This window comes from Asterias amurensis, chromosome 20, assembly GCF_032118995.1.
Source record: "Asterias amurensis chromosome 20, ASM3211899v1".
NCBI lineage: Eukaryota > Metazoa > Echinodermata > Asteroidea > Forcipulatida > Asteriidae > Asterias > Asterias amurensis.
Genome location: NC_092667.1, coordinates 1,556,994 through 1,583,137, shown reverse-complemented (window position 1 = coordinate 1,583,137; position 26,144 = coordinate 1,556,994). Strand labels below are relative to the sequence as shown.

Here is a 26,144-nt window from a genome sequence, read left to right as displayed (position 1 = left end):
TTTGCTATTCGCGATAAACCTTATGACAGGGCACTCATGTAAAAGCACATTGAGACGTTAATGTAAAATGCGCTACATAACAACTAGTGGAAGTACTAACAAATTATTTACAAATCCAAATCTCAGGTTTTTTTTAAATTGTGGTTGAAATTCTGTGTAACAACCACAATTCAGTGGAATAGCCACATATACATGTAGTGTATGTGGGATTAGTGCTGGGCGAATAGTGAAATTTTGTTATTCGGATACCGCTGGCCAACTATCCGAAATTAACCGGATATTCGAATAGTTTTTTCGCCGCTAGAGGGCGCTATAAAAAAAATTAAAATAAAAAAATATTTAGAAATTTTTTTTTTTTGTCGCTAGAGGGCGCTGTTCGTTCGTGAATGAGATCTTCTGGGCGGATTGATATTAGTTTTAGACAGTGTCACTCGGTTCATTCATAAAAATGACCGGATCTAATTTAAAGATGGCGATTTGCTTTTTCTTTTGATCGTGGATGACTCTACGTGAAGGAAAACTTTTGTAATCTTTGAACAAATTACGTCAGAAATGTCATTGTTTTGACTCTTCACGGAGGTGAGCATAGTTAAATACTTAATTTATGCTGTTTTATGCTGTCTTAATAGAAGTTTCATTAGGATTCAGACAAAACATTCATGTCAGTTGTCGCCCGACGTCCGCGGATATTCGGATATTAAAGAATATCCGGTTACTTGGTTGTAATTACAGAACTATCCGGTTTATAAATAGCTATTCGCGCCCTATGCGGATATCCGGTTAAGAAAAAAAAGGCATTCGCGGTTACGGATAGGAAAACCTATTCGCCATTAACCGGATATTCGAATTATTCGCCCAGGCCTATGTGGGATATGTGCGTGCTTTGTGTACAAATACATGTATTGTGCTCAATCAAGCATTTTGTCAAGGGAAAGTCTTTAAACGAAATAAATTGTGCAGATACTTTGGTAGTTTTCAAAACAAAATGTGCAAGTGCCAAAACATTATCTTTTCATACAACTCGCAAACAAACAATGGTGTAGACTTTGCAACAGCTAATTCTATTTTCTGATCTTAAAGTTTGTCTGATGTGGTTTCCTCTTACATTTTTAAAGACACTGGACACTATTGGTAATTGCCAAAGACCAGTATTCTCACTTGGTGTATCTCAACATCTGCACAAAATAACAAACCTGTGAATATTTGAGCTCAATCGGTCGCAAAAGTTGTGAGATAATAAAGAAAGAAAAAAAATCTTGTCACACGAAGTTGTGTGCTTTCAGATGCTTGATTTCGAGACCTCAAATTCTAAATGTGAGGTCTCAAAATCAAATTCGTGGAAAATTACTTCTTTCTCGAAAACTACTTCACTTCAGAGGGAGCCGTTTCTCACAATGTTTTGTACTATCAACCTCTCCCCATTACTTGTTACCAAGTAAGGTTTTATGCTAATAATTATTTTGAGTATTTACCAATAGTGTCCACTGCCTTAAAGAGATCTTCTTTTAATAATACATATTCTTAAGGTTCTTCCTGTGGCCACTTTCCTTGATACAACCTTTGTTTCTGTTTGATTTCATTTATATTTTTCACTTTCAACTTCATCTTTTAAATGCATTGTATACCTATGGTTTTTGAAACCGATTGTTTGAATCCTATATAAATTTAATGAACTTTATAAATCAAAATTAACCTAAGAACGTTTAATTAAAAAAAGGTCGCATATTGAGATAATATTTCCGAAACTCTGGCGCGAAAACTGTAACAATCTGAGAAGTTTACATTATAGGCGTGGTAATCTTCTTGTTTCCACCTTTAAGGGATAAAAAGTTGTATCTTTTTCCATAACTGCAGTACTTTAAAGTGAAGTTATTTTCAAAATGCGTCATACTATACAAAGCTCCTGTACTTCTTAAAGCAATCGCACATCGGTAAACAGTATTGTCTAAAGGTCCACACTTCGTGTACATGTATCACAACTTATATATAAAATAGCAAACCTGTGAACATTTAGGCTAAATCGGTCATCGGAGTCGGGAGATAATAACGGGAAAACCCACCCTTGTTTCCGCACGTTTCGCCGTGTCATGACATGTCTTTAAAATAAATCCGTTATTCTCGTTATGGAGAATTGATAATTGTTTTATTAATGTTTTCTCAAAAAGTAAAGCATTTCATGGAATAATATTTCAAGGAAGTGTTTCACCATTACCTTCTGTAAACCCTGTAAGTTATTTGTAAATTTGTGAACTTTTAATTTTTGTTCTGTTCAGAAAGTGTCCAATGGCTTTAACATGTAGGTTTTTATTGCAATTAATGTTCATCCATTACTAATCGTGTACAGCCCCTTTAAAATGCCTTTTCTTAATTTTACAAAGACATAGCTAGTGGCCTGACATTTCAACCCTAGCAGAGACTTTCTCAAAGACTTTTCTGAATGTTGTGAGACCACATAACATAAAAACAATTAAAGCTTACATCACAGCAACCACAAAGACTTCAATTTAAAAAAAAAAACTGAAAAAAGACGACACACAATGTGCAATATTTTTGACCGCGTGAGGGCGCTCTCAAACATATTTGTATCACTTCCAGGGGTATATTCATTCATACACAAAACAGCTATTTTAATAGCTGTGTTCAAGTCTTTTTAAGACTTGAACACATCACCACCACAGACATCCAATCCATCAAGGACAATAAGACCTTCAAAGGAACCGTTATTATCCACCTCTAAAGCAACTTAAAACTATGGCACAACGAAAGTAACAGAACGGCGATTAAAACTGTGCAGGGTGAATCGGAAGTGATAAAAATACTACTGAGAGCGGCCTCAGGCAGTAAAAAATACGGCGCATTAACCAAGGCATGTGATTTACAGTGACTTGTTTGCCATTCTTATTCCACACCACTGCAACCATGGGCACATTCTTACCTTAACCTCCTCCTGGCATTAGAATGGCAAGAATTAACAGAATGCATGCAGTATAAAAAAATATTAATTAGCAAAACACCAAAAGCGAAGCGGAAAAATGTAGAGATATACCTTTAAAAGTAACTCGTTTTACGCAAAAGAAAAGCAAAATTAAGAATAGTAAAATGTCGTTTTTAAAACGGAAGAGCATGCAGGGAAATATGCCATGAAACTTTACCACTTCACGTGGAATGACTCATTTAAATGAAAACATCTTGGACAGACTTTCGGTGGATATTTTTATTGTATGAAACAACTTCAGATTCCGCTCAACTTTTTTGGCTGACAGTGGACGGCTGATGAGTATATCCTACCTGACTTCCCACTGAGTAGGGTGTGCAGACAGACACCTACAATGTACCATGAGAGGATTTGTTTCGCTCGTACAAAGAGTGACAACAGGTTCTCGGTTTTCAGGAGAGTCACGTAAATCCATTGTATAGGCTAGAATAAATTTCGTCTCCTGAGACAAAATTTATTTTCTTTACATGTTTTGCTAATTTCTCAAAAACTACAGCACCTCAGCAAGTAATATTTAAGGGAAGCTTTCTACTATCTTTATCTGTAGACACTGTGTTTGTGTCGTACAAAGAGTACCGTACCAAACCCTTTAATTTAATTTGCTAAGCAATAAATTGCAGTAAATAAAACTCGCAGACTACTCAATTTTTTACTCACATCAAACATGTTCATCATAAACTCATCCTCCTCGTCTTCTTTCTTCATGAGTTTCTTCATACCGGATCTCATCTTACTCATCTTGCCTCCGGATGCAGCGCTCTTCTCTGTCTGCTCCTTGGGCTTATCCTTCTTGGCTGCTGCTGCTGCTTTATCCTTCTTCTCTTTGGCCTCTTTCTTTTCCTTGGCATCTTTTTTCTTCTTGGTTTCCTCCTCGACCACTAGAAAAAACCATAACATAACATGAGGTTTTCAGAGATAAACCTTTGGTTTTTAGAACCGTTGATTGTTTTAATCCTATTGACCCCTTACATGCACGTCACAGGCAGTTCGCTCACCATTTTGGTTGGCAATTATGTTTACTTGTAAACGCTGTGTCGTCTTAAATGCGCACTTCACTGAATAACGCACGTTGACGTTGACCACCAAAATGGCGCATCCAAGATTATTCTGATGAGGACGTCAGGTGAAGAGGGTCAATACCTAGATAGTTCTACTAATTTGGGGTCACATCAAAAAGCTCTTCTACAAAATAAAAGGATGTGTCCGAAATGGTAACTTTGGCTACAGCTACGACTAGATCAGTGTGTCTTTCAGTGTTGAAGAATAGGCAGACGTGTGCAATCTAGCCGTAGCTGTAGCCACAGTCACTGTTTCGGACACGGCCTTAAAAATGGATAGACATGACGTCATTGACTTCGGCTACAGCTACGGCTAGTCAGCGCACCTGCCAGTGTTGAGGAATAGACAGACGTGCGCAATCTAGCTGTAGCTGTGGCCGAAGTCGCCGTTTCGGACACGGCCTAACTATCTAGGACAAAAGAGTACTGCTTTAGGACTTTCAAATTTCCACGTGATTTTCAGGACAAGCAAACATCAGCTGAATACCAGTAAGAAGCAACATGCAAAAAATGGTCATTTGGATGGTAATCCTGTTTTTATGAAGGAAGAAATTTCATGCTAAGCAAATTGTTGTGCTTAGCAGCTCTATGAAATTGGGCCCTGATAGATGTATTGGGCCCAAGTTGTATGCTTACCAACTACTGCAGGTTCAATCAGAGGTTCCGCATCACTGTCTCCATCTTCCATATCTGGATTATTCTCATTAGGACCATGTCGCTGCTCCAACTCATCAAGCTCCTATATAATCACAACGGAAATTTATTAACTTGGGTGGCGTGTCATGGCCGAGAGGTAAACAGCACCTGATTCAAGCTCTGGTGTTTGATCAGCAGAGTTTAGGTCCGAATCCCGATCGTGACACTTGCTACGTACAATTGGGGAGGTAGTGCTTTCTGCTCTACCGACCAGGCTTTGGATTGATGATACCCAAGCCTACATCCGTATGGACTGTAAAAACCTTGGAGTACAATGTAGGTAGCAAAGGCCTCTGGAATAAAATAGATGTAGCCCACACCTTGAAGTGGCCTTCAGGCCTTGTGTGTCTGGCGACTTGCATAAAAAAAATAATATAAAAAAAACACTGATGTGTCTAAGCACTGTATATTTGGTACTTTCCTGAGCTCTGTGAGCAAAATCGCATGCATATTACTTGGATGGGATTTCGAACCCACGACCTTTGCAATTCTCTAGCAGTGTGATACCAACTACATGTAGCCACATTGGGTGCATTCGATAAGCTTCCCTGGGTCAACCCCGCGGTGCTCACTCAGGTGAGCCCCTGACAAGAGCTAATCAATCGACCACACTCGCCCAGGGCACTGGGGGCTGACCATAGAGTTATATATAAGAACTAGAGGGCGCACGAGTGATGCTTCGTGCACAAACGCCACGGGACCGCAAGATGACAAGCACGTCATTCTGCACGCGTGTGAATATGAAATACACGTTTGATTTTTTTTTTTTATTGAACGCTCACGCGATGCTGTTTGTTCAACTTACAAAATGGCCGCATAAACACACGCTGTGAGATACCAGTTTTGTCAACTTAGAAAATGGCCGCCTGCGCGCATGCCGGAGCGCGTATATAGGCCAGTGCGCCCTCTAGTTCTTATATATAACTCTATGGGGCTGACCCGGGTGAGCCCCTGGAATGATGTCAAAGCGAACCAAGGGAAACTAAACGAACACACCCATAGATTGCCCGGGGGCTAGAGGCTACAGAAAATGTATCTTGCTGATTTAAGCATCCTTGGTCATGTTGGTACAATGTACAGCCTAAAGTCAATAGTACATGTATTTCATGAGTGATAATGCCCTCTCGTGATAACATGCATACTATGGGTCGACACGCACATTATACAATTGTTGCACGCTGTGACGGGATCCATGGCGTTTTGTACATCCGAGGGGGCAAATGGCAGCCGAGGCGAAGCCGAGGGTGCCATTTGCCCCCTCGGATGTACAAAACCCATGGACCCCAGTCACAGCTTGCAATAATTGTTTGTTATACCTTGGTAACATTGTTATTCCTCTTCTCCAAGTTCTAATGTCATCTTCAAACATTATTCAGACGGACTAATGCATAGTTTAATCATGGTTTAAAGCCATTATACACTTTTGGTAAACAGTATTGTCCAAGTCCCACACTTCGTGTACCACAACTTATATATAAAATAACAATCCTGTGGAAATTTAGGCTCAATCGAACATCGGAGTCGGGAGAACATAACGGGAAAACCCACTCCTGTTTTCGCGCGTTTCGCCGTGTCATGACATGTGTTTATAACAAATCCGTAATTCTCGTTAACGAGAATTTATATTGTTTTACCGTTTTCTCAAAAAGTAAAGCATTTCATGGACCAATATTTCAAGAGAAGTCTTTCACCATTACCTTCTGTAAACCCTGTAAATTATTTGTAAATCTGTGAACTTTTTTTTTTTTTTCTGTACCGAAAGGGTCGAATGGCTTTTAATAAGCAGACGACCAGTTCAAATAAGAAACAATTCTTCACCTGTGTTCCCTCGAACCCGTGTGTGTTTCGTACACAGTGCTGGAAATTGACCAACGGTGGGAACGATCAAGGTAATGTACACCAGTTAACATCACTTTTCATGTTATCGCCGCGCTGTGCATTAAGCGTAGCGCGCATCTTTAGCCATGGTACATGCGTTTTTGTTGCACGTCATGTGGTTGGTTCTCGACCAACCAAACTTCACAATTTGTTACAGAGGTATAACAAGTACGATTGTTGACACTTTTGGAGTACATAAAAAGGAACGTACACATGTGTACATGTACGATAACGGTGTTTTAGGAATATATAAAACTCCCAGCTCTACGCTGCCCTACATACAAAGGGTAACTGTTAAGATCAGGGAACGAAGGATGAGGCTTGCTGGCCACTGTGTACGCCATCCAGAGCTAGCTGTGAGCCCCCTAGTTCTCTGGGAACCCATTGACGGAATCAGGAATAAGGGCAGGAGAAGAACTTCATTTATAGACCTGCTGAAGAAGGACGCTGCACAACAGGAAACATCCGAGCTTACATGTAGGACGCGGATGCGTGGAAGACGACCATCAGAGTTTCCCGAGAAGGCGTCGGCTGAAGACAGCATCCTCTCGCTCAACTAACTGACTGAAAATAGATCATACAAGTATGACCTCGGCCATAAAATGATTAAATGAGAGTAATTTACTGACCTTTTCTAGGGCAAGTTTTGAAGCAAAGTATCTGGACCACCAGTCCAGAGTACTCTCATCTGAATCGTCAGATTTGTCAGTTTGGATGCCTTCTGCTGGGGGCCCTCCAGGAGTCTCAGCCTAAAAACAAGAAGGTAGTCATCAAATTAATTTGGTTAAAAATGGAGACATAAATCAGCAAAGGAGCCATTCAGTATGAATTATAAATGACAGGTGGATCAAAAGAAAGTCAGACTTCATTTTTTGATTTAGGTTTTTGGTGAGTAAATAGAAACTTTTGTTTTTGGTATTTAGGTGTTGTGTTTGGCAACTTTCTCTTCTGTTTCAATAGTAAAGTTGTAAGCTAGAAGTCAGGAAAAGCCATTGAAAATTATTGAGCTAGGAGAGCATCGATCGAAAAAATATCTGCTTCGTTTGAGGTATTACTTTGTACTTCAGTCTATTGGTTATATTAAAGACACTGGACACTATTGGTAATTGTCAAAGACTAGACTTCACAGTTGGTGTATCTCAGCATATGCATAAAATAACAAACTTGTGAAAATTTGAGCTCAATCGGTCATCGAAGTTGCGAGATAATAATGAAAGAAAAAACACCCTTGTCACACGAAGTTGTGTGCTTTCATACGCTTGATTTCGAGACCTCAAATTCTAAATTTGTGGTCTCGAAATCAAATTCGAGGAAAAAATTACTTCTTTCTCAAAACTACTTCACTTCAGAGGGAGCCGTTTCTCACAATGTTTTATCAGCCTCTCCCCATTACTCGTTACCAAGTAAGGTTTTATGCTAATAATTATTTTGAGTAATTACCAATAGTTTCCACTGAATTTAACAAAGGAATCGTTATTATAATTATTAGTTTTTACAAAATAAGTAAGTGGATCACTAAGAACAGTTCGTACTGGGTATTAGCATTGTTCTATTGACTAAAATACATCAAATTATGACTGGTTTAAGGGGTTAATATTACAAGCCAGTTTATATCACGTGATGGTATGAGGTCATGTGCTTTGGTTAACAAACAAAAGTATTAATCCATACATTTACATGTTTCATATATTTGATTAATAAAATGAGCGTGAGTTTGTTTCAATTTCATTTCAGAGTTTCAGCGGGCTAATTTGACTCTGGCACAATAGGCTATGTTTACAGGGGTGGATTTCACACAGGTAGTCCTAACTTAGGACTAGTTCTAGGCAGTGCTAAGAGATAGGACCAGTCCTAAGTTAGGATCCTAACTTAGGACTGGTCCTATCTCTTAAATTAGGACTGGTCCTATCTCCTAACTTAGGACTGGTCCTATCTCCTAACTTAGGACTGGTCCTATCTCTTTAGCAATGCCTAGGACTAGTCCTTAGTTAGGACTACCCTTGTAAACTCCACCCCAGATTCATTTTGTCAGTTTATTTAACAAACAGATCAAAAAGATTAGACAACAGTCAATGTGAAAAGAAGTTCACCAGTGTCAAATACCATACATTTTGTGGAGCTTTTACTTCCTCCCATGACCTTCTTGTATTCTGCTTTTCTAAACATTTAAACATGCACTAAAACTTACAACTTACCCATGACGCAGACTGACATGCATTAAGTGTTGACAGTGAGTGGGTTACAGTGGTGATGTCAGAGGTCAAGGTGGTGAGTTCAAGTAAGAACATTCACAGGAGAAACATAACATGGCAGACAACATCAACAAATGGGTAGAAAAAAAGTTTACAAAACATACAGTTAGAGTGTCAAGAAAATCAGCCATTGCTATTGTTAAAATCCCAAGCCGGCCTCAGGTCGACCTACGATTTTCTTGCACCTGCAACAAACCGTCGGCAACGCGCAGACAAAATATGCTCAGGTCACAACAACTGAGAAATCGTGCGCCTACGATTGGTTCTCGACTGTCGGGATCACGTCGTACAAGTTGAAATATACTCTTTCGACTATTTCAGATTGTCTTAAAATCATCGCAGTTACGCTCAGGTCGTTAATAATCGCTGACTAAAACGTTCCCGATGGCCTTAGCTCAGGCACAGTGTTATCCTGAAAAGTCAGTCGCCGACTGTTTTTTGTTGCAACAAGGTCAACCATGGTCGACCATGGTCGACCTGAGGCCGGCTTTAGTCGGTTTTCCTTCGACTTCCTGAGTTTGGTGGATTTTACTTCAGAGCCAAACAAACCATAGCTTCATGCAGGCCTTGAATGTCATCTTTGAAAGGGCAAGGCCATTTTCATTTTGCAAAGGGCACTTCCATTGGAAAATCTTTAAGTCAATAGGAAACTTTTGATGGGGCATCAAGGCCAAGACCAGGGGCAACGGAGGTCATTGCCTCTGTGGCCTGCATGTAATTCCAGGCCTGCTCAAGGTCAGTTTCTCTAGCCTCATGTTAACTTTCTCTGTAAAGTGTCTATTTATTTAGTTGGTTTGTTTTGTTGTTCTCTATTTTAATGTTATATAATTAACTGTTATTATTATCTTTTTTTTTTTTTTTTTTTTTTGGGGGGGGGGGTACTCTGTCATGTCTGTTCTCAGAAGAAAAACAAACATCAACATTTCATGCACAACACATTTTCCACTTCCCCCTTATTTGCTAACAATAGAAAGCTACCTTTAGCTAGGGAAAGCCATACATGTACTATCTAATCTAGCCATCTATAAACATGAAATACAATTTAGGCAACTATCTATACAACAATCAAACACTTGTAAAATGGTATCGTGCATTAATGTACACAGAGCTGCCAACATTTGCATCTTTCAATTAGGGAGATTTTGTCAAACAATCAGGGAGATGTTAAGACTTTACATTCAACATAGTACGCCACTCTTAATATTTATGCATGACGTCAAAATTCTTACCCAAAATGAGGCTATGGGCGCACGTCCGCCACCACTTGCAGCGGCTGCGCCCATCGCCTCGTTTTGGGTTAGCATTATGACGTACATTACCTTAAATGCATACATATTAAGAGAGGCGTCTAGAGACAAAGTTCCCATAAATTGACAGAGTTTCAAATTTGTTCATCACACGGAAAGGTTTGTTGATTTTCAGGGGGCTTTCTTCAGAAGCCGGTAGAGTTGGCAGCTCATAGTGTCATATACGAAATAAAAATAGTGGCAACTGATTTGGTGCGAAGATCAGGAGGTGCCATTTGGCTTCTAAACGACATGAACAATTATAATATGAAAAGGTTTGCGGTAACACCATGTTATGATTATCTCTAAATGAGTTGGGTTGGTTCTGAAATCCACCCCAAACATCTTAGTGGTAGAAGATGATCCACCCTTTGAACTTTACACCTTGGAACAACAGTACATGTATCTCTGTCTATAAGGAGTTGTCATGTTAAGATAAGTCTCACTAAAGTCAGATGGCATTTCCTGATCTTTGCATGCACCATCAAACAATGAAACTGTGACTTGTGCTTGTGATCTCAAACCATTTTCAATTCACTGCAGGGTGAAGGGGTCAAGGGAAACATTGCCACATAAAATAAAATGTGTCAATGTAAACCACTAGAGGGAAACTGACTGGGTAACTTTTAAAATGATTTTGGGGGTTGAACAATTGACTAGCACCCCGAACAAAGGTATTGACACAAAAGGGCCACTGCCAATATAGGGCTAGATAGCTTAGTTGGTAGAGCGCCGGCTCGGTAATCCAGAGATCGTTGGTTTGAATCAAACTCTAGTCAATTCTTTCTCCAACCCCCCAAAATCAAAATAAAATGTAATGAGGATTTTTCTGTGAAATGGTAATATTTTCTTGACGTGATGAAAAGTGCAGACTAGATTCAACAAACATCTACTGAATAGACCGATCCATTGAGCTTTGACCCTTAGAGCAAATACAAGCATAAAATTTCACTCAAAACTCAGACAAGTTTACACCCCAATAGACCCCTGTCCGTCATTGCTATGGTCAACAATGGAAATGTGATTGCATGCACGCAAACTCTTAGCTTATGATAGGTTAGACTGGTCCCCTGTCTCTATCCGCAAGGATAAAGACAGGTACTGGTTTTACAGAACCAGTGATTTCATTGAATACAATGATATCATTGGATAAACTTGCAGTGACGTAAGCTTTACATGTCTGTTTTTTGATTGGTCGAAAGTGATGAATTTTACAAATGTTCATGCTATACCTAGGTCTTTGCTCTGGTGGGTTGTGCTCAATGAATCAGTCATTTTCAATTCACTCTTAAAATCATTTGATAAAAACACTAAGGTTAAACTTAGGCTGTTAAACTTGCTTACCTTGGGCTGTCCATCAGGTCCGAGCTCGGTTTTCTCCCCTCCTTCTGGTGGTTTTTTCCCATCAGCCGGTATATCAATGACAGTCTGACCTGGCTCTTGGGGCGTTCCATTCTCCGGACCAGGGGCTTCCACATTGATCACAATATCTTCACCTTTGACTGATCCAGCTTTGGAGCCTGCCTTTGAGGCTGGTCTAGACCCAGCTTTGGAGCCCATCTTAGACATGGCTTTACCGTTGTGACGCCCGTTGCCGACCACTATCGGTGGGGCTAAGAGGACATTGCCATTGCCTGCTTTCTGAGACAAGCCAAGAGAAAGACTTGGAGGTGCCGAAGTTTTCTGAACATCGCTCGCTCTCACAAAGTCCATTGAAGAAATCACTAGATACAACAAGTAGAAATTGACAATTCAAACAATGACACAAAGGCTGAGTTTGGGCAGTTTGTTGTCTGCGTAAGTGCCCTCCTCGCATGCCTGAACGAGTGAGAACACAACCCGAGAACAATACACTCAGAACGATCACACATCACCTTTCAACAGGGATCAGTCGAGAACACTATACAAAATGGCTCTACACAGTCATCGTTCAGGTGGAAGATACATGAACAGAAATCATACGTGTTCTTGAACATCCAAGAATACACCACTCAAAGAAAATATAATCACGACCATGTTTCACAACATCATAAAGGCCTAGTTATAGTCGGTCGCGCGATGGTTGCGCAATGGAAATCTTGACGCGCGATCATAAAAAGACACAGTTTTTAGGCCTCAGTCTTAGGATTGCGCGCGACCGACTATAACCCGGCCTTAAGGACCCCCCACCCATAACACCATACTTACAGTTGCTACAGCAGCTGGATAAGATTAATTCTGCTGAATTACCCTGCACCATTTTTTTTTTCTTTTTTCAACAAAGCAAAAATATTGCAGAAGATATTACAGAACATGTTTGTTGACGTTTCGTGGCCGAGTGGATAAGAGCACCAGACTCAAGCTATGGTGTTTCTGATCAGCAAAGTGTGGGTTCGAGTCTCGGTCGTGACACCTGTGTCCTCAAGCAAGACACTTAAACCATGATGTGTCGTGGGCTAGGGGTTAAGAGCACCGGATTCAAACTCTAGTGTTTCTGATCAGCAGAGTGTGGGTTCGAGTCTCGGTCGTGACACCTGTGTCCTCAAGCAAGACACTTAAACCATGAGGTGTCGTGGGCTAGGGGTTAAGAGCTCCGGATTCAAACTCTAGTGTTACTGATCAGCAGAGTGTGGGTTCGAGTCTCGGTCGTGTCCTTAAGGAAGACACTTGACCATTTTTGCTGTGTGTTGCGTAATGCACGTAAAAGAACCCAGTGCATTTATCAATAATAGAAGGGGTTCGCTCTGGTATTCCTAGTTCGATTGGCAGCATCTTAAGAAGTAAACAACTCAAATCTGCTTCTTTTCCTTTGTTTGAGTTTAGTACCTGCAAAATCAATTCATCGTTCTTACCATTTCTCTTAGTTGTTTCATGTTTATACGCCAAATATTGAACTGTTAATAATAATAATAATAATAATAATAATGGCTTCTTATATAGCGTGCATATCCGAAACTCGGTGACGCTTAAGGCGCTTTAACGTTCAGTGTTTTCCTGCAAGGTATGTGGATTGTGGTCGACTACGTTTGAGTTATGAGACCTACTCCTTTTACATAATAATAATAATAATAATAATAATTGTGGCTTCTTATATAGCGCACATGTTCGTCACTCAGTGACGCTCCTGGCGCTGTAACACAGTATTTCCTGCCAGATGTGGGACTGTTTTTGAATTATGAGACCTAATTCTTATAGCACCATGTAATGTTTTACAAGGTGCTGTGGCGCAATTTGCTGCCGATCGTAACCAGGAACACCGGGGCGAACCCCTTCTCTTTTCGATAAGTGCACTGGGTTCTTTTACATGCGTTACATAACACATGGGACCAACGGTTTAACGTCCCATCCGAAGGACGAAGCAATGGTGAAGTGTCTTGCTTAAGGACACAAGTGTCACGGCTGGGGATTCGAACCCACACTCTGCTGATCAGAAACACCAGAGTTTGAATTCGGTGCTCTTAACCGCTCGGCCATGACACTTCCACATAGCACCATGTTATGGTTTACAGGGTGCTATGACGCAATATGCAGCCAATCAAGCCAGGAACACCGGGGCGAACCCCTTCTCTTTTCGATAAGTGCACTGCGTTCTTTTACATGTTTTACACCACACTCCAATCAACAGTTTTACGTCTTATCGGAACGGTTGAAGTCTATAATTTACCTGATGTTGGCAGAGTATGTGAAATAGCCTCTAGTTTCTTGGGATTGAGTTTGTAATTGGCTAGATTGCTGACTGTGTGGGTACCAACGAGACTGAAGCGTCCAAACTGGCGGCAGTCAACAACACGGATGGTCAGTGGCGGGCAGTAGTGCTCATTCTCAGGCAGGTCCTGGGGGTAAATGAATCGGTTATGAGATAGATAAAGTGTGCATTGTCAGAAGACCTTGTTAAAGGGAAGGTACACTTTTGGTAATTACTCAAAACAAATATTAACTTAAAAACTGACTTGGTATGAGCAATGGAGAGCTGTTGACAGTATAAAACATTGTGAGAAACGGCTCCCTCTGAAGTAGCATAGATTTTGAGAAAGAGGTAATTTCTCACTAAAATAATAAAAGACTTCTAGCCAGAAGTCTTTTATTCCTATCTGAAAGCACACAAAATCGTCCAACAAGGGTGTCTATTCTCTCATCATTTTCTCGCAACTTCGATGACCAATTTAGCTCAAATTTTCAGACTTGTTATTTTATGCTTATGTTGGGATACACCAAGTGAGAAGACTGGTCTTTGACAATTACCAAACGTGTACCTTTCCTTTAAAGATGCTATATCGTAGCTGGTCTTACCCTAATGTATAAAGGGGCACATCAAAATGTTTTAGGTTTCAGGTTTATTTCCATACTTAGGTAGTACAATATAGGGGAAAACTACTTATGGGAACTTAAAGGAACACGTTGCCTTGGATCGGACGAGTTGGTCTATAAAAAAGCGTTTGTAACCGTTTGTTATAAATGCATATGGTTGGAAAGATAATTTAAAAGTAGAATACAATGATCCACACAAGTTTGCCTCGAAAATGCACGGTTTTCCTTTTACTGTTCGAACTAACACGGTCGGCCATTTATGGGAGTCAAAAATTTGACTCCCATAAATGGCCGACCGTGTTAGCCGATGAGGTTAAAGGAAAACCGTGCAATTTCGAGGCATGTTTGTGTGGATCATTGTATTCTACTTTTACAGCATCTTTCTACTCATATGCATATTATAACAAACGCTTTTCAAAGACCAACTCCACCGATCCAAGGCAACGTGTTCCTTTAATAACAGAATAGGGAGGTCTGACAAGAAACCTAAGCTTGTACAAGGTCTGGCCTCTTCAAAAAGAATAAATATAAATACCAAGTTACAATCATGAGTTTTCAAAATAAATAAGTAGTAGATATTATTTTACGCTCTTGTTTATTAAGTTAAGTTATTTAAAAAGTAAACTCATTTAATAAATTCATAACATTATTGCCTCACGGCATAGGGAATATGCAAATTAGTAATTCGACTCTACCGGTAAGTAGAGTGAAGTAGACCTCTTTGTTATCATTCACTATTGACCCAATTCACCTGACGTCATCATCAAATAATCTTGGATGCGCCATATTGGTAGGCATCGTCACTGTGCGTTATTCAATGAAATGCGCATTTTAGGCGACGCGGCGTTTACACGTAAACCTAATTGCCAACCAAAATGTTGAGCGTGGCACAGTTGCCGCGTGTGACATGCGTGCTTGGGGTCAATATTAGGAAGAAGTTGTTTTTTAAAGTACTTCTTACATACTCTAATTGAAGTTGAAGTTACATCGTGAGGCGAGCTCTCTACGCACTGAGGCCCCATGTGAACTAATGAAAAACTAGTTACTTACCACTTCCATAAAGCGCACATTATCAGGGAAGTTGGGATTCCTCTGTGCATTGTAGATGATGGATGATGAGAGAGTTTCTCCACCACATTGAACATCACAACGAGGCTTGTCTACTGTCATTAACTGAAGACGTTTCATCTCACGAACTCCCCAGAACACAACCTGAATCATAACATTGAATCTTTGAATCATACTTTACAGGGTGTCTCAAAAAAAAGGTAATCCTACTTTAAAGGGTTTTTATGGCCAGACTATTCAGACACTCTGTCTGAAGGCCAAAATGACATGGGTTCAAAAGTGAACCAACTGCATTTATGCACCACAACTTCAAGACAATGGTGCTCGCTGATGCATGACCCTGGAATGTAACCAAATGTATCATTGGAAAGCACAAGGTTTCAGCTTCAAGATGATGCCATACTTTCTGCTGGTAAACATAATAGTCTGGCCATAAAAACCCTTTAAAGTAGGATTACCTTTTTTTTGAGACACCCTGTATATAATAATCAGAATGCAGGCCTGTATGCTTCGTATTCGAAAGGGCAAGGGCACGCTACTTTTTTACTTGAGCATTTCAAGGGCAACAAGGGGGGCAATCGTCTTCATTGGTTCTGTTAAGTATCAGGCCTCAGGGTGTATTTAAGATTTGAGACTTTGCATTGTGGTGGTGAATCAATATTGGATTGCCCAGCGTTTCCCCCTGCCCATTCAAACAAGAGAGGCGGTCCATCTCGCTACTTTCAATGACCACCATAGTAATATTTTGCCAAATATCAAATGTTAAAAGTTGGCATGATGGAAATTGATAAGCATTTATTTTGTGCCATATTTGGTTTTACCCTTACACTAATGTGTGTAAAGCACTGCATACTCTGTACTTTCCCAAGTCCTGTGAACAAAATCCATCTATAGGCATAGTGTGGATTTTTTCTCTCAAAGAACTCGGGAAAGTACTGCGTATACAGTGATTTACACACATTGGTGTCAAGGGTAAAACCAAAAATGCGTAAAGATTGCTTCAACCATTCAATTTGAATTTGTGTGTAAATTTTGCTTCATCACACAGGGGAAACTGGTTCTTCCTTTTTCTTCTTCCTTGTTAAGTGCAGCCTTCAAATGGTTGAAGATGTACGCACTGCGTTTGAGCGCATGGGTTGGCTTAGGCAACAGGAATTTGTGTCAGGTGCAGATAGAATTATGTACAGGTGCGAGTAAAAAGCTGGAGATGAGGTTAGCGGTACACTGAGTACTGAATCTCATAATTGTAAACGTATGTGTAATCTATGAACTATGAATAACATAATATCTGCATAGTAAATGCACTCATTTTGTAAACAAATAATGATCTATATTCAGGTTTAGAGAGAGGAAAGTCAGAAACAGAGAGCTAGGTCAGAAACAGAAGAACAATCATTATTTGCCCTAGAGGGTGTTAAAGAGATTTCAGATAATCATTTGAAGGAACTCTTCTCTGCCAGGAGAGTGAGAGTGTACATGTACATACCTCAATCCTATAGCGGCACAGCTTGGGTCTTATCTCCATGGGCAGCTCCACCTTAGGAGGCAGTTTCTCCTTACTCTTAGGGTCAATAGGAGGAATCTCAATCTTGAGGACATCAGACGGAATACCACCAGTAGGTGTCAACTGAAGAGGAATAGAGAGTGTACACAATGTGTTTAATCGATGTGCTAAATAAGCTTTTATCAGCTTGATGTGGTGGATGGATTATTCATACATATTTGAAGCAGCAACTCAATGGGAGACTTTCAATGCTAGGTGGCAGCAGACTTACATGTACTGGGTAAATTTCCATTGTTTACGTAGTTCTGAACATGCGCATAATTCTGAGAACAATGGCTTTACCCGGTAAGTCTGCTGCCACCTATCGTCCCAGAAATTATCTAATTGGAGCAGTTTAGTGCACCAGGCTCTGGTCGCTGAGTCGTCAGAGTGTGGGTACGAATCTCGGTCATGACGCTTGTTATCCTGAGCAAGACACTTAATTACATGTACAATTGGATAATAATATAATATAATAATATAATAATATCAAAGTCTTATATAGCGCACGTATCTACCAAACAAGGTACTCAAGGCGCTGAGTATATACAAACTTTTCATAAAGATAGGTTATTGCAGTGATGAATTCTGAGACCCAATTATTTAGCACCTTATAAGGGTTTACAAGGTGCTACGGCGCATTAAGCAGCCACAACCAGGAACACCGGGGCAAACCCCTTCTCTTTTCGATAAGTGCACTGGGTTCTTTTACATGCATTACACAACACATGGGACCAACGGCTTTATGTCCCATTCGAAGGACGAAGCAATGGTTAAGTGTCTTGCTCAAGAACACAGTGTCACAGCTGGGGATTCGAACCCACACTCTGCTGATCAGAAACACCAGGGATCTCATCATGCAGGGGTAAATGGGTACCTGTGAGGGCAGAGATGGTTCTTGTGATTGATTAAGCTTAGTGCGCTACATATTTAGCAGCACAGGCTGTATACTCCCCAGAGAGCTGAGATGGTTTAAGGAACGAAATAAATGGGCCAGTAAATGGGGTAATATAATTAAAGTGCAATGAGCAATCTCTGGCGATGCACTACATTAGAGTTGATGTACATGCGTGTAATTACTAGTTTTAATTAGGAGTTTAAGGCAGTGGACACTATTGGTAATACTCAAAACAATTAGTAGCATAAAACCTTTCTTGGTGATGAGTAATGGGGAGAGGTTGATGGTATAAAACACTGTGAGAAACGGCTCCCTCTGAAGTGCCATAGTTTTCGAGAAAGAAGTAATTTTCGAGACCTCAGATTTAAAACTTGAGTTCTCGAAATCAACCATCTAAACGCACACAACTTCGTGTGACAAGGGTGTTTTTTCCTTTCATTATTATCTCGCAAGTTCGATGACCAATTGAGCTCAAATTTTCACAGGTTTGTTATTTTATGCATATGTTGAGATACACTTACTGTGAAGGCTAGTCTTTGACACTTACCAATAGTGTCCACTGCCTTTAAACCCAAAACCTTCCACCTTCTAGAGCAAAACTATTTGTCTCAGGATATTAAAGAACATGGGCTTGATTTTTTAGTACAAGTGGACATCCTAGAGCTTACAATGGCTAGGGTAAAGCCTACATTATATTGTTCACTGCAAAACTTCTCAAAAAGTAAAGCATTTCATGGAATAATATTTCAAGAGAAGTCTTTCACCATTGCCATCTGTAAACCCTGTAAGTTATTTGTAAATTTGTAAACTTTTATTTTTTTGTTTGTTCCGAAAGTGTATAATGGCTTTAACGATCAGTGATTGACGTTGAATCTTACCTGGATCATTTCGATAGCGCCCAGCATCTCTCCAGCCTGAGCCTGGCCTCTGAAGATACTATGCCATTGTAGTAATGGTGGGAAGGTAGGCTTAGAGTATGGATCATCAAGAAGCTTCACGTACGGCACCACTAACGAGCGCCCAATGAACTCAGCACCTCCCTGTTAGAACAAAACACCCAGTCAACAAGGTTAGCATCGAGAGTTACGTGTAGCAGTGGGAATGGACCCTTCCCATGAAATATGCTAATTACATTCACGCATGCGTACAGACTCTGTTGGTTGGCAAACGCCATAGAGTTGTGCACTAAGCCGACGCGCAATCGCGTCTGCGTCACGCACCCATTAGCCGTGTACAAAACAGCACAACGTTCCGTCATTTTGCCAACCAAAATGTTAGTGCGCACGCGCTACGTGCAATTTACACATTTCATGGCAAGGGTCTATTAGCATTGAGCATGCCCAATTTCATAAAGCTGTTAAGCAGAAAATACTGCCTGTCAAAGTTCTTTACTAAGCAAAAAATGAGTGGGGCCCCAGTTGCAACAATGTAAACTTGATTGTATTTTGGGTGGTAACCAGTTTCTGCTGAGCAAGATTTTTCTGTGCTTAGCGAGCTTTTATGCCTACAGGCTTTATGAAATTAGGCCCAGATATTTTTTTTTTTCATTAACAACTTTCAAGGATGGCAAAACATTGGTCTTCGCAAAGGGTTTAAACAATTGGTTAGTTGAACCTTAATACTTTACAAATGAGTTTCTGTTGGAACTACATAGTGTCATTATCACACTTAGCAAGTCAATCTCCAATTCCTAAATTGGGTAACTCATGCATAATTCACCAAAGCAGCTTCAATACACATGCACACACAGGACAGTCGTTAACCTTTTTATCTTCAAGTACGCGCTAATCCTCCAATCAGATTCGCAGAATGGAGTGGTGATAAAAACCTATATTGCACGGCTAATATCACTACCTTAGTCTTGTGTGTTCTATGGTTACGCGCCAAGTTTGCTTGAAGATTAATACGTTATCACACGCGCGCTTGTGGAAATACAGAAAATAAAGCGCGTCTGCGTCCCATATCCAACTCGGCCATCGGCTTTGTTGGATATGGGACGCAGAAGCGCTATATTTTTCCGTATTCCTCTTGCGCTTGTGTGATAACTTATAATAAGTATGCCTGATGAGGGATATTAATGTTGTGAAACAACTTGATCTACATGTACATGTAGCTATTATGATGTGTGTGATATTAATATAAGAACCAAGTTTTATTATTATTTGTAGTCCCATTGTGAATGCTAGTCACCACTATCTTCATTTAAGGCATTGCATGGTGAGGTATCAATATATATTGGTTTGCATTGGTTTGCGGTAACACCATGTGTGTATCTACTTGCCAGGTAGAGTTTGTTCTTTAGAGAACTGTCTTGCTTTATTGTACTACCGCGGAGTAGATTGTTCGGGTGTTCGGGAGACTTCTCAGTTCTAAAAAGAACTGTCCTGCTTATTAACTATTACCTGGGCAGATGGTATAGAAATAGGCTGGGACTACTACGTGTAGCTTATAGGATCGTAACCAACTGTACTACCGCGGAGACAGTTCTTGAATTGGTCTCAACGTTTCGACTAGCTTGCTCTAGTCATCGTCAGGAAAATGTGTTCATTGTCGATTCGTTCTGAATACTTATTCTCAATGCGCTTAGCAAAAACATAAATCAATGAATCAATCAACCAATCAAAACAATCAGATGAACATTTCTCAATACTAAAACAATAAACTAAACTAAATGAACTTCATCATTCATGAAAGAAAACACACAATTAAAGACCAAAAAGAGAAAAAGAAACAGCAAGCACAGCATAACTAATGCATCATCTCAAAAGTACTTTACCTGAATCTGTCTCCAATTGCATTAAAGCAAAGCATATTGGCAATAGAGCAAGATAAATGAAGAAAACATGCCAGTGTTAATACATTAAAGAAAAGCCATGCGCTTTAAGCTATAGGCAGTCAAGAATTTAAGGTAACCTTATAGAGGGAAAACTGACGAATAGGAAAATATATTTGCATGTAGCTGCAGGTCATTGTCTTGATGCCCCTTGAAATGTTCTGGTAGAAGTTAAAATGTGGTGCGCTTAAAATAGCAAGAATCAAGCTTGCAAATGTGAAATTGCTGAAAAATACAAAGCACCTAGAGTTTGTACTTAGCATAAATAAATCATGGTACCCAAGACTTATTTAAAGGCAGTGGACACTATTGGTAATTACACAAAATAGTTATTAGCACGAAACCTTTCTTGGTAACGAGTAATGGGGAGAAGTTGGTAGTATAAAACATTGTGAGAAACGGCTCACTCTGAAGTGGAGTAGTTTTCCAGAAAGAAGTAATTTTCCACGAATTTGATTTCGAGACCTCAGATTTATAACTTGAGGTCTCGAAATCAAGCATCTGAAAGCACACAACTCACGAATTTGATTTCGAGACCTTAGATTTAGAACTTGAGGTCTCGAAATCAACATCTGAAAGCACACAACTCCGTGTGACAAGGGTGTTTTTTCTTTCATTATTATCTCGCAACTTTGACGACCGATTGAGCTCAAATTTTCACAGGTTTGTTATATTATGTATATAATGAGATACACCAAGTGAGAAGACTGGTCTTTGTCAATTACCGATAGTGTCCACTGTCTTTAAGTGTACATGTACATGTAGTCATGATCACAGCAGGCTTTATCTGTATAAGAAATTGTGAACCCTCAACAAGTTACTGTATTATGCGCATGCCATACGTATGATCTGGAACTAAGGCGCGCAGTAAATGGGTTAGAGTTCATAATTCCACAGAGAGCCATAGGCCTGCTTCAATCCAAGACAACACAGCCCCTTTAACATCTTGAGTATTTCTTGAGTTCTAAAAGTTGCACGGTCTGATTCCCCCCCCCCCCCAAAAAAAAAAAAATAAAAAATATATATATATATATTATTTGTTTATTTATCCTAAAAAAAATACACAAATTTAAATTTAAACAGAAACATAAACTTAAAGAGACAAATCAGCCCAAAAAATTGACCTACATGTAGCATCTGCAGACAGCACACTGAGTATCGTTTTAACATAATGTTCTGGCATAAATAGTGACATACACGTATAATGGAGTATGAATTCTTGTGTCTTATTTGTTATCACATCCACCATTGACAATGTAAACTTTAATGGAATCATCAAACAAGGTACACATTATGAGTCTGACTTATCATACCATTACCTTCTTTGACAGTGTTTGAACAATTCAACGTGTTTAAAAATGTGCATTCAAGTGTGTGCAAAGTGTGGTTTATTTGGTGAATAATTAAAAATTATGAAAATATGCGTGTAAAATGGCTGAATAAATATGATACATGCATTGATATGTATCCATTTTCCAAAATAGTCAAGTGAAATGTATACAGACAGCGTGACAAATGAACACCTTAAACTATATCCTTATTCAAATGAGTTTTGTAAGTTCTCTAGTGGAACGTATTTTTCATCAATTTTTATATGGCTGGATACTGCTATGCGTAACAACAGCAACTTGTGGGCCTTAACAAGTGAATATGTGTGTGGTTTAGTAATCAATGAATACAATCTGCAAGCTGTATCTCTGAATCACATCTTTGGCATCGATTCCATTGAGTGTTTATGCTGTGATGACAATGCCGGGCTACGACTTTAAAGGAACACATTGCCTTGATCGGTCGAATTGGTCTTTGAAAAGCGTTTGTAACCGTTTGTTATAAAATGCATAAGGTTGGAAAGATGTTTTAAAAGTAAAATACAATGATCCACACAAATTTGCCTCAAAATTGCGTTGTTTTCCTTATACTTTGCGAGCTAACATGCAATTATGGGAGTCAAAATTTTGACTCCCATAAATGGCCGACAGTGTTAGTCGACGAGGTAAAAGGTAAACCGTGCAATTTCGAAGCATGTTTGTGTAGATCATTGTATTCTACTTTTACAACATCTTTCTAACCATAATGCAGTTTATAACAAACGGTTACAAACGCCTTTCAAAGACCAACTCAACCGATCCAAGGCAACGTGACCATTCAATGGTAAAATTGTATCACTGTAACTTGATGGGTACCCTCAAACAATGCATGGCTGTTTTGTGACTTTCCTTTCATCCAAAAATGTTTCAAACGAAGAAACAAACGCCTGACAACACTAGTAACAACGGCCACTAATTACAACGGCCACATATAAACAAGCAGATCCACAAACAGATAACCAACAACACAAACATAGAAAGGCAAGAATCAGAAAATGCTTTGTAGTTTGGGACACTTCTTTAAATTGGTTGTAGATGCGTGAACCCAACAGATTGTCAAGTAGTCCTTGAAAGAATGGCACGCAGGGATATTCTTTGATTCAAGAAGAACCGATTAATGAATTCAACCCTGAAAGCATTGCTAAGCATGCTGATCGAGTTATCCCTCACCCTTCAACACCAATGGCACCCCCTGGCTTAACAGGCTTCAAGACTTCATGAGTCAAGTAAGGCTGTGTTCAAATTAGCGGCTACAGCTATGACTACGGCTGTTTCTATGGCTCACATATGCTTTAAGTTTATGTTCACATGTCGATTAAGCCACAGTCGCATCCGCTGATTTGGACACAGCCCAAGAAAGCTTTCAATGCAATGCATATTATAAAGAAGGACATTTTTGTTGTAAACCAGTCTGAACTGGTTCTAGGCGGTTTGAACCGGTTTTGGAGCATGCATGACCACTATCCAATGATTAACTGTGCTTCTGATTTTTAAGCAGTCTCTCACCTTTTGAGCTAATTTTATCGGGTTTACCTAGTTTGTTAGCAACCACAGATAGTCAAGTTGTAAAAATGAAAAGACAATACAGAGTTAGTTGTCCAGTTTCTTGTAAAGTAATAAAAACATAAAATTAAAATTTGAGTTGTAGGAAGAGCGTTGCAACTCTGAGTTAGAAGAAGTGATTATTCTGCCATTAGGAAAGAGAAAACATTCACAAGTACAGTTTAATGTCAGGATAATCAGTATGGAAAATGTCTTGGAAGGAAATGGATTACAAAATAATTAAAATACCATATCTGCCATTTCAACAGTCCCTTACATAATAGCTCATTGGGAAAATTACTGATTGTAATTAAGAATAACGAGCAACTTTTCATGCCTGACATCAAGATTTATGCAGCTTTTCAACTTCGTTCACAGAACAAATATTTTGAAAGCTCTTCAAATGGATCATAAAATAGCATGAATAAACTCAACAAGTACATGAACAAATCAATGTGCCATTTGCATGCATATTGGTAACATGCACAGGCCTTTTACAAGTTGGAGTAACAGCCGATACACAAACAGAATCGTCCGCATGTTAACCTATGTATTGAGCAAATTATACTTCAGATTGCAAACTCAAGAGCAAAGACACTATGGCTAAAGCAGTTTGTGAAAATACATTTGCAACAGGGTGTCAACAAAATGCACAAAGTTTCTAGATGTCCAAGCTTGTAACTCCGTTAATCTGTCTGTCAGGCATTAAAGGCAGTGGACACTATTGGTAATTACTTAAAATAATTATTAGCATAAAACCTCACTTGGTAACGAGTAATGGGCAGAGGTTGATAGTATAAAACATTGTGAGAAATGGCTCCCTCTGAAGTGAAGTAGTTTTCGAAAAAGAAGTAATTTTCGTGTGACAGGGGTGTTTTTTCTTTCATTATTGTCTCGCAACTTCGACGACTGATTGAGCTCAAATTCTCACAGGTTTGTTATTTTATGCATAAGTTGAGATACACCAAGTTAGAAGACTGTTCTTTGACAATTACCAATAGTGTCTAGTGTCTTAAAGCTAAAAGCAGATAACTCAAGAAGATGCCACTGTTAAGTTCACTTAGAATGGTTGTCTGCTTAAAGGCACTGGACACTATTGGTAATTACTCAAAATAATTGTTAGCATACTTGGTAAAGAGCAATGGAGAGCTGTTGATAGTATAAAACATTGTGAGAAACGGCTCCCTCTGAAGCAACACCGTTTTTGAGAAAGAGGTAATTTCTATCTCAAATATTAAAAGCTTTCAGGCAAATTTGTTTTTCTGTGTAAATTTGTAATATTTTTATCTTAAGTTCACTTCTGTAGTTTGTTTTTAGCTGGGATCCATGGGAGATCAGTAAGTTTTTCTTACTGAATGGATTTCCAAGGATAAACAAGAAATAAATAAAAAAAACAAGGTGTTTTTTTCTTTCATTATTCTCTTGCAACCTCGATGACCAAATGAGTCCAAATGAGTCAAAATTTTTACACACATATTTTTTGTTTTGTGCATACAGTATGCATGGGATACACCTGGTAAGAACACTGGTCTTTGACAATTATCAAATGTGTCTAGTGCCTTAAAGGCAGTGGACACTATTGGTAGTTACTCAAAATAATTATCATCATAAAACCTTTCTTGATTATGAGTAATGGGGAGAGGTTGATAGTATAAAACATTGTGAGAAACAGCTCCCTCTGAAGTGACGTACATGTAGTTTTAGAGAAAGAAGTAATTTTCCACGAATTTGATTTCGAGACCTCAAGTTTAGAACTTTAGGTCTCGAAATCAAGCATCAGAAAGCACACAACTTTGTGTGAAAAGGGTGTTTTTTCTTTCATTATTATCTCGCAACTTCTACGACCGATTGAGCTCAAATTTTCACAGGTTTGTTATTTTATGCATATGTTGAGATACACCAAGTGAGAAGACTGGTCTTTGACATTTACCAATAGTGTCCACTGTCTTTAACCCTCCCCTGAGACAGTGCCACTGTATTTCACTGCACTTACATGTATTTGCATTTTTATGCATAACTTTACTAACAATTATTTTTTAATAATCAGGCTTCCGTGTAATCCAACTTCATACCTTCATAAACAAGACTGCTAAAGTTGAATGGCCATGCTAACCCGGTAGTCATATAGTGATTGATTCCACAAGGGGTGGTCAGGGCTGTCCCATAGCTTCGTGTGTAAAGCCATATAGAGCAAAATGCAAGTTGCATTGGACCATGATTGGACTTTTTGGTGGTGTGTTCTGGAACTTATACCTAGACCCTCTGAAAGGTGTTGGGCGTAACAAATATTGGAAATAGCTTTATTTACCCCGGCTAATTAAAACTTTCCTGAGCGCAGTAAACTGCAGTGGGTCTCATGCAGGGAGATGAAGTTTTTTGTCAAACGCATGGAAGGGTTAAACTAAACATTCAACAGTACTTTCTGCTTGATGGTTCTTTAG

At 39.3% G+C, this 26,144-nt stretch overlaps 1 protein-coding gene across 8 annotated transcripts in view; it reads right to left on the bottom strand.

Moving 5' to 3' along the window:
• The window catches only part of LOC139952532 (otoferlin-like), a 129,525-nt gene that overhangs the window by 41,699 nt on the left and 61,682 nt on the right, over positions 1-26,144 (bottom strand). For 6 of the 8 annotated variants that reach the window (XM_071951693.1, XM_071951695.1, XM_071951691.1 and 3 more), the window contains 10 exons: positions 23,668-23,694; positions 18,840-19,001; positions 17,007-17,147; positions 15,503-15,664; positions 13,809-13,977; positions 11,510-11,889; positions 8,823-8,834; positions 7,257-7,376; positions 4,690-4,792; positions 3,653-3,873 (listed from right to left, as the gene is read on the bottom strand). In XM_071951693.1, coding sequence (XP_071807794.1) covers positions 3,653-3,873; positions 4,690-4,792; positions 7,257-7,376; positions 8,823-8,834; positions 11,510-11,889; positions 13,809-13,977; positions 15,503-15,664; positions 17,007-17,147; positions 18,840-19,001; positions 23,668-23,694 — 1,497 coding nt within the window. The remainder of the gene's footprint in view (positions 1-3,652; positions 3,874-4,689; positions 4,793-7,256; positions 7,377-8,822; positions 8,835-11,509; positions 11,890-13,808; positions 13,978-15,502; positions 15,665-17,006; positions 17,148-18,839; positions 19,002-23,667; positions 23,695-26,144) is intronic. The other 2 variants (XM_071951696.1, XM_071951697.1) reach the window with 2 other exon arrangements.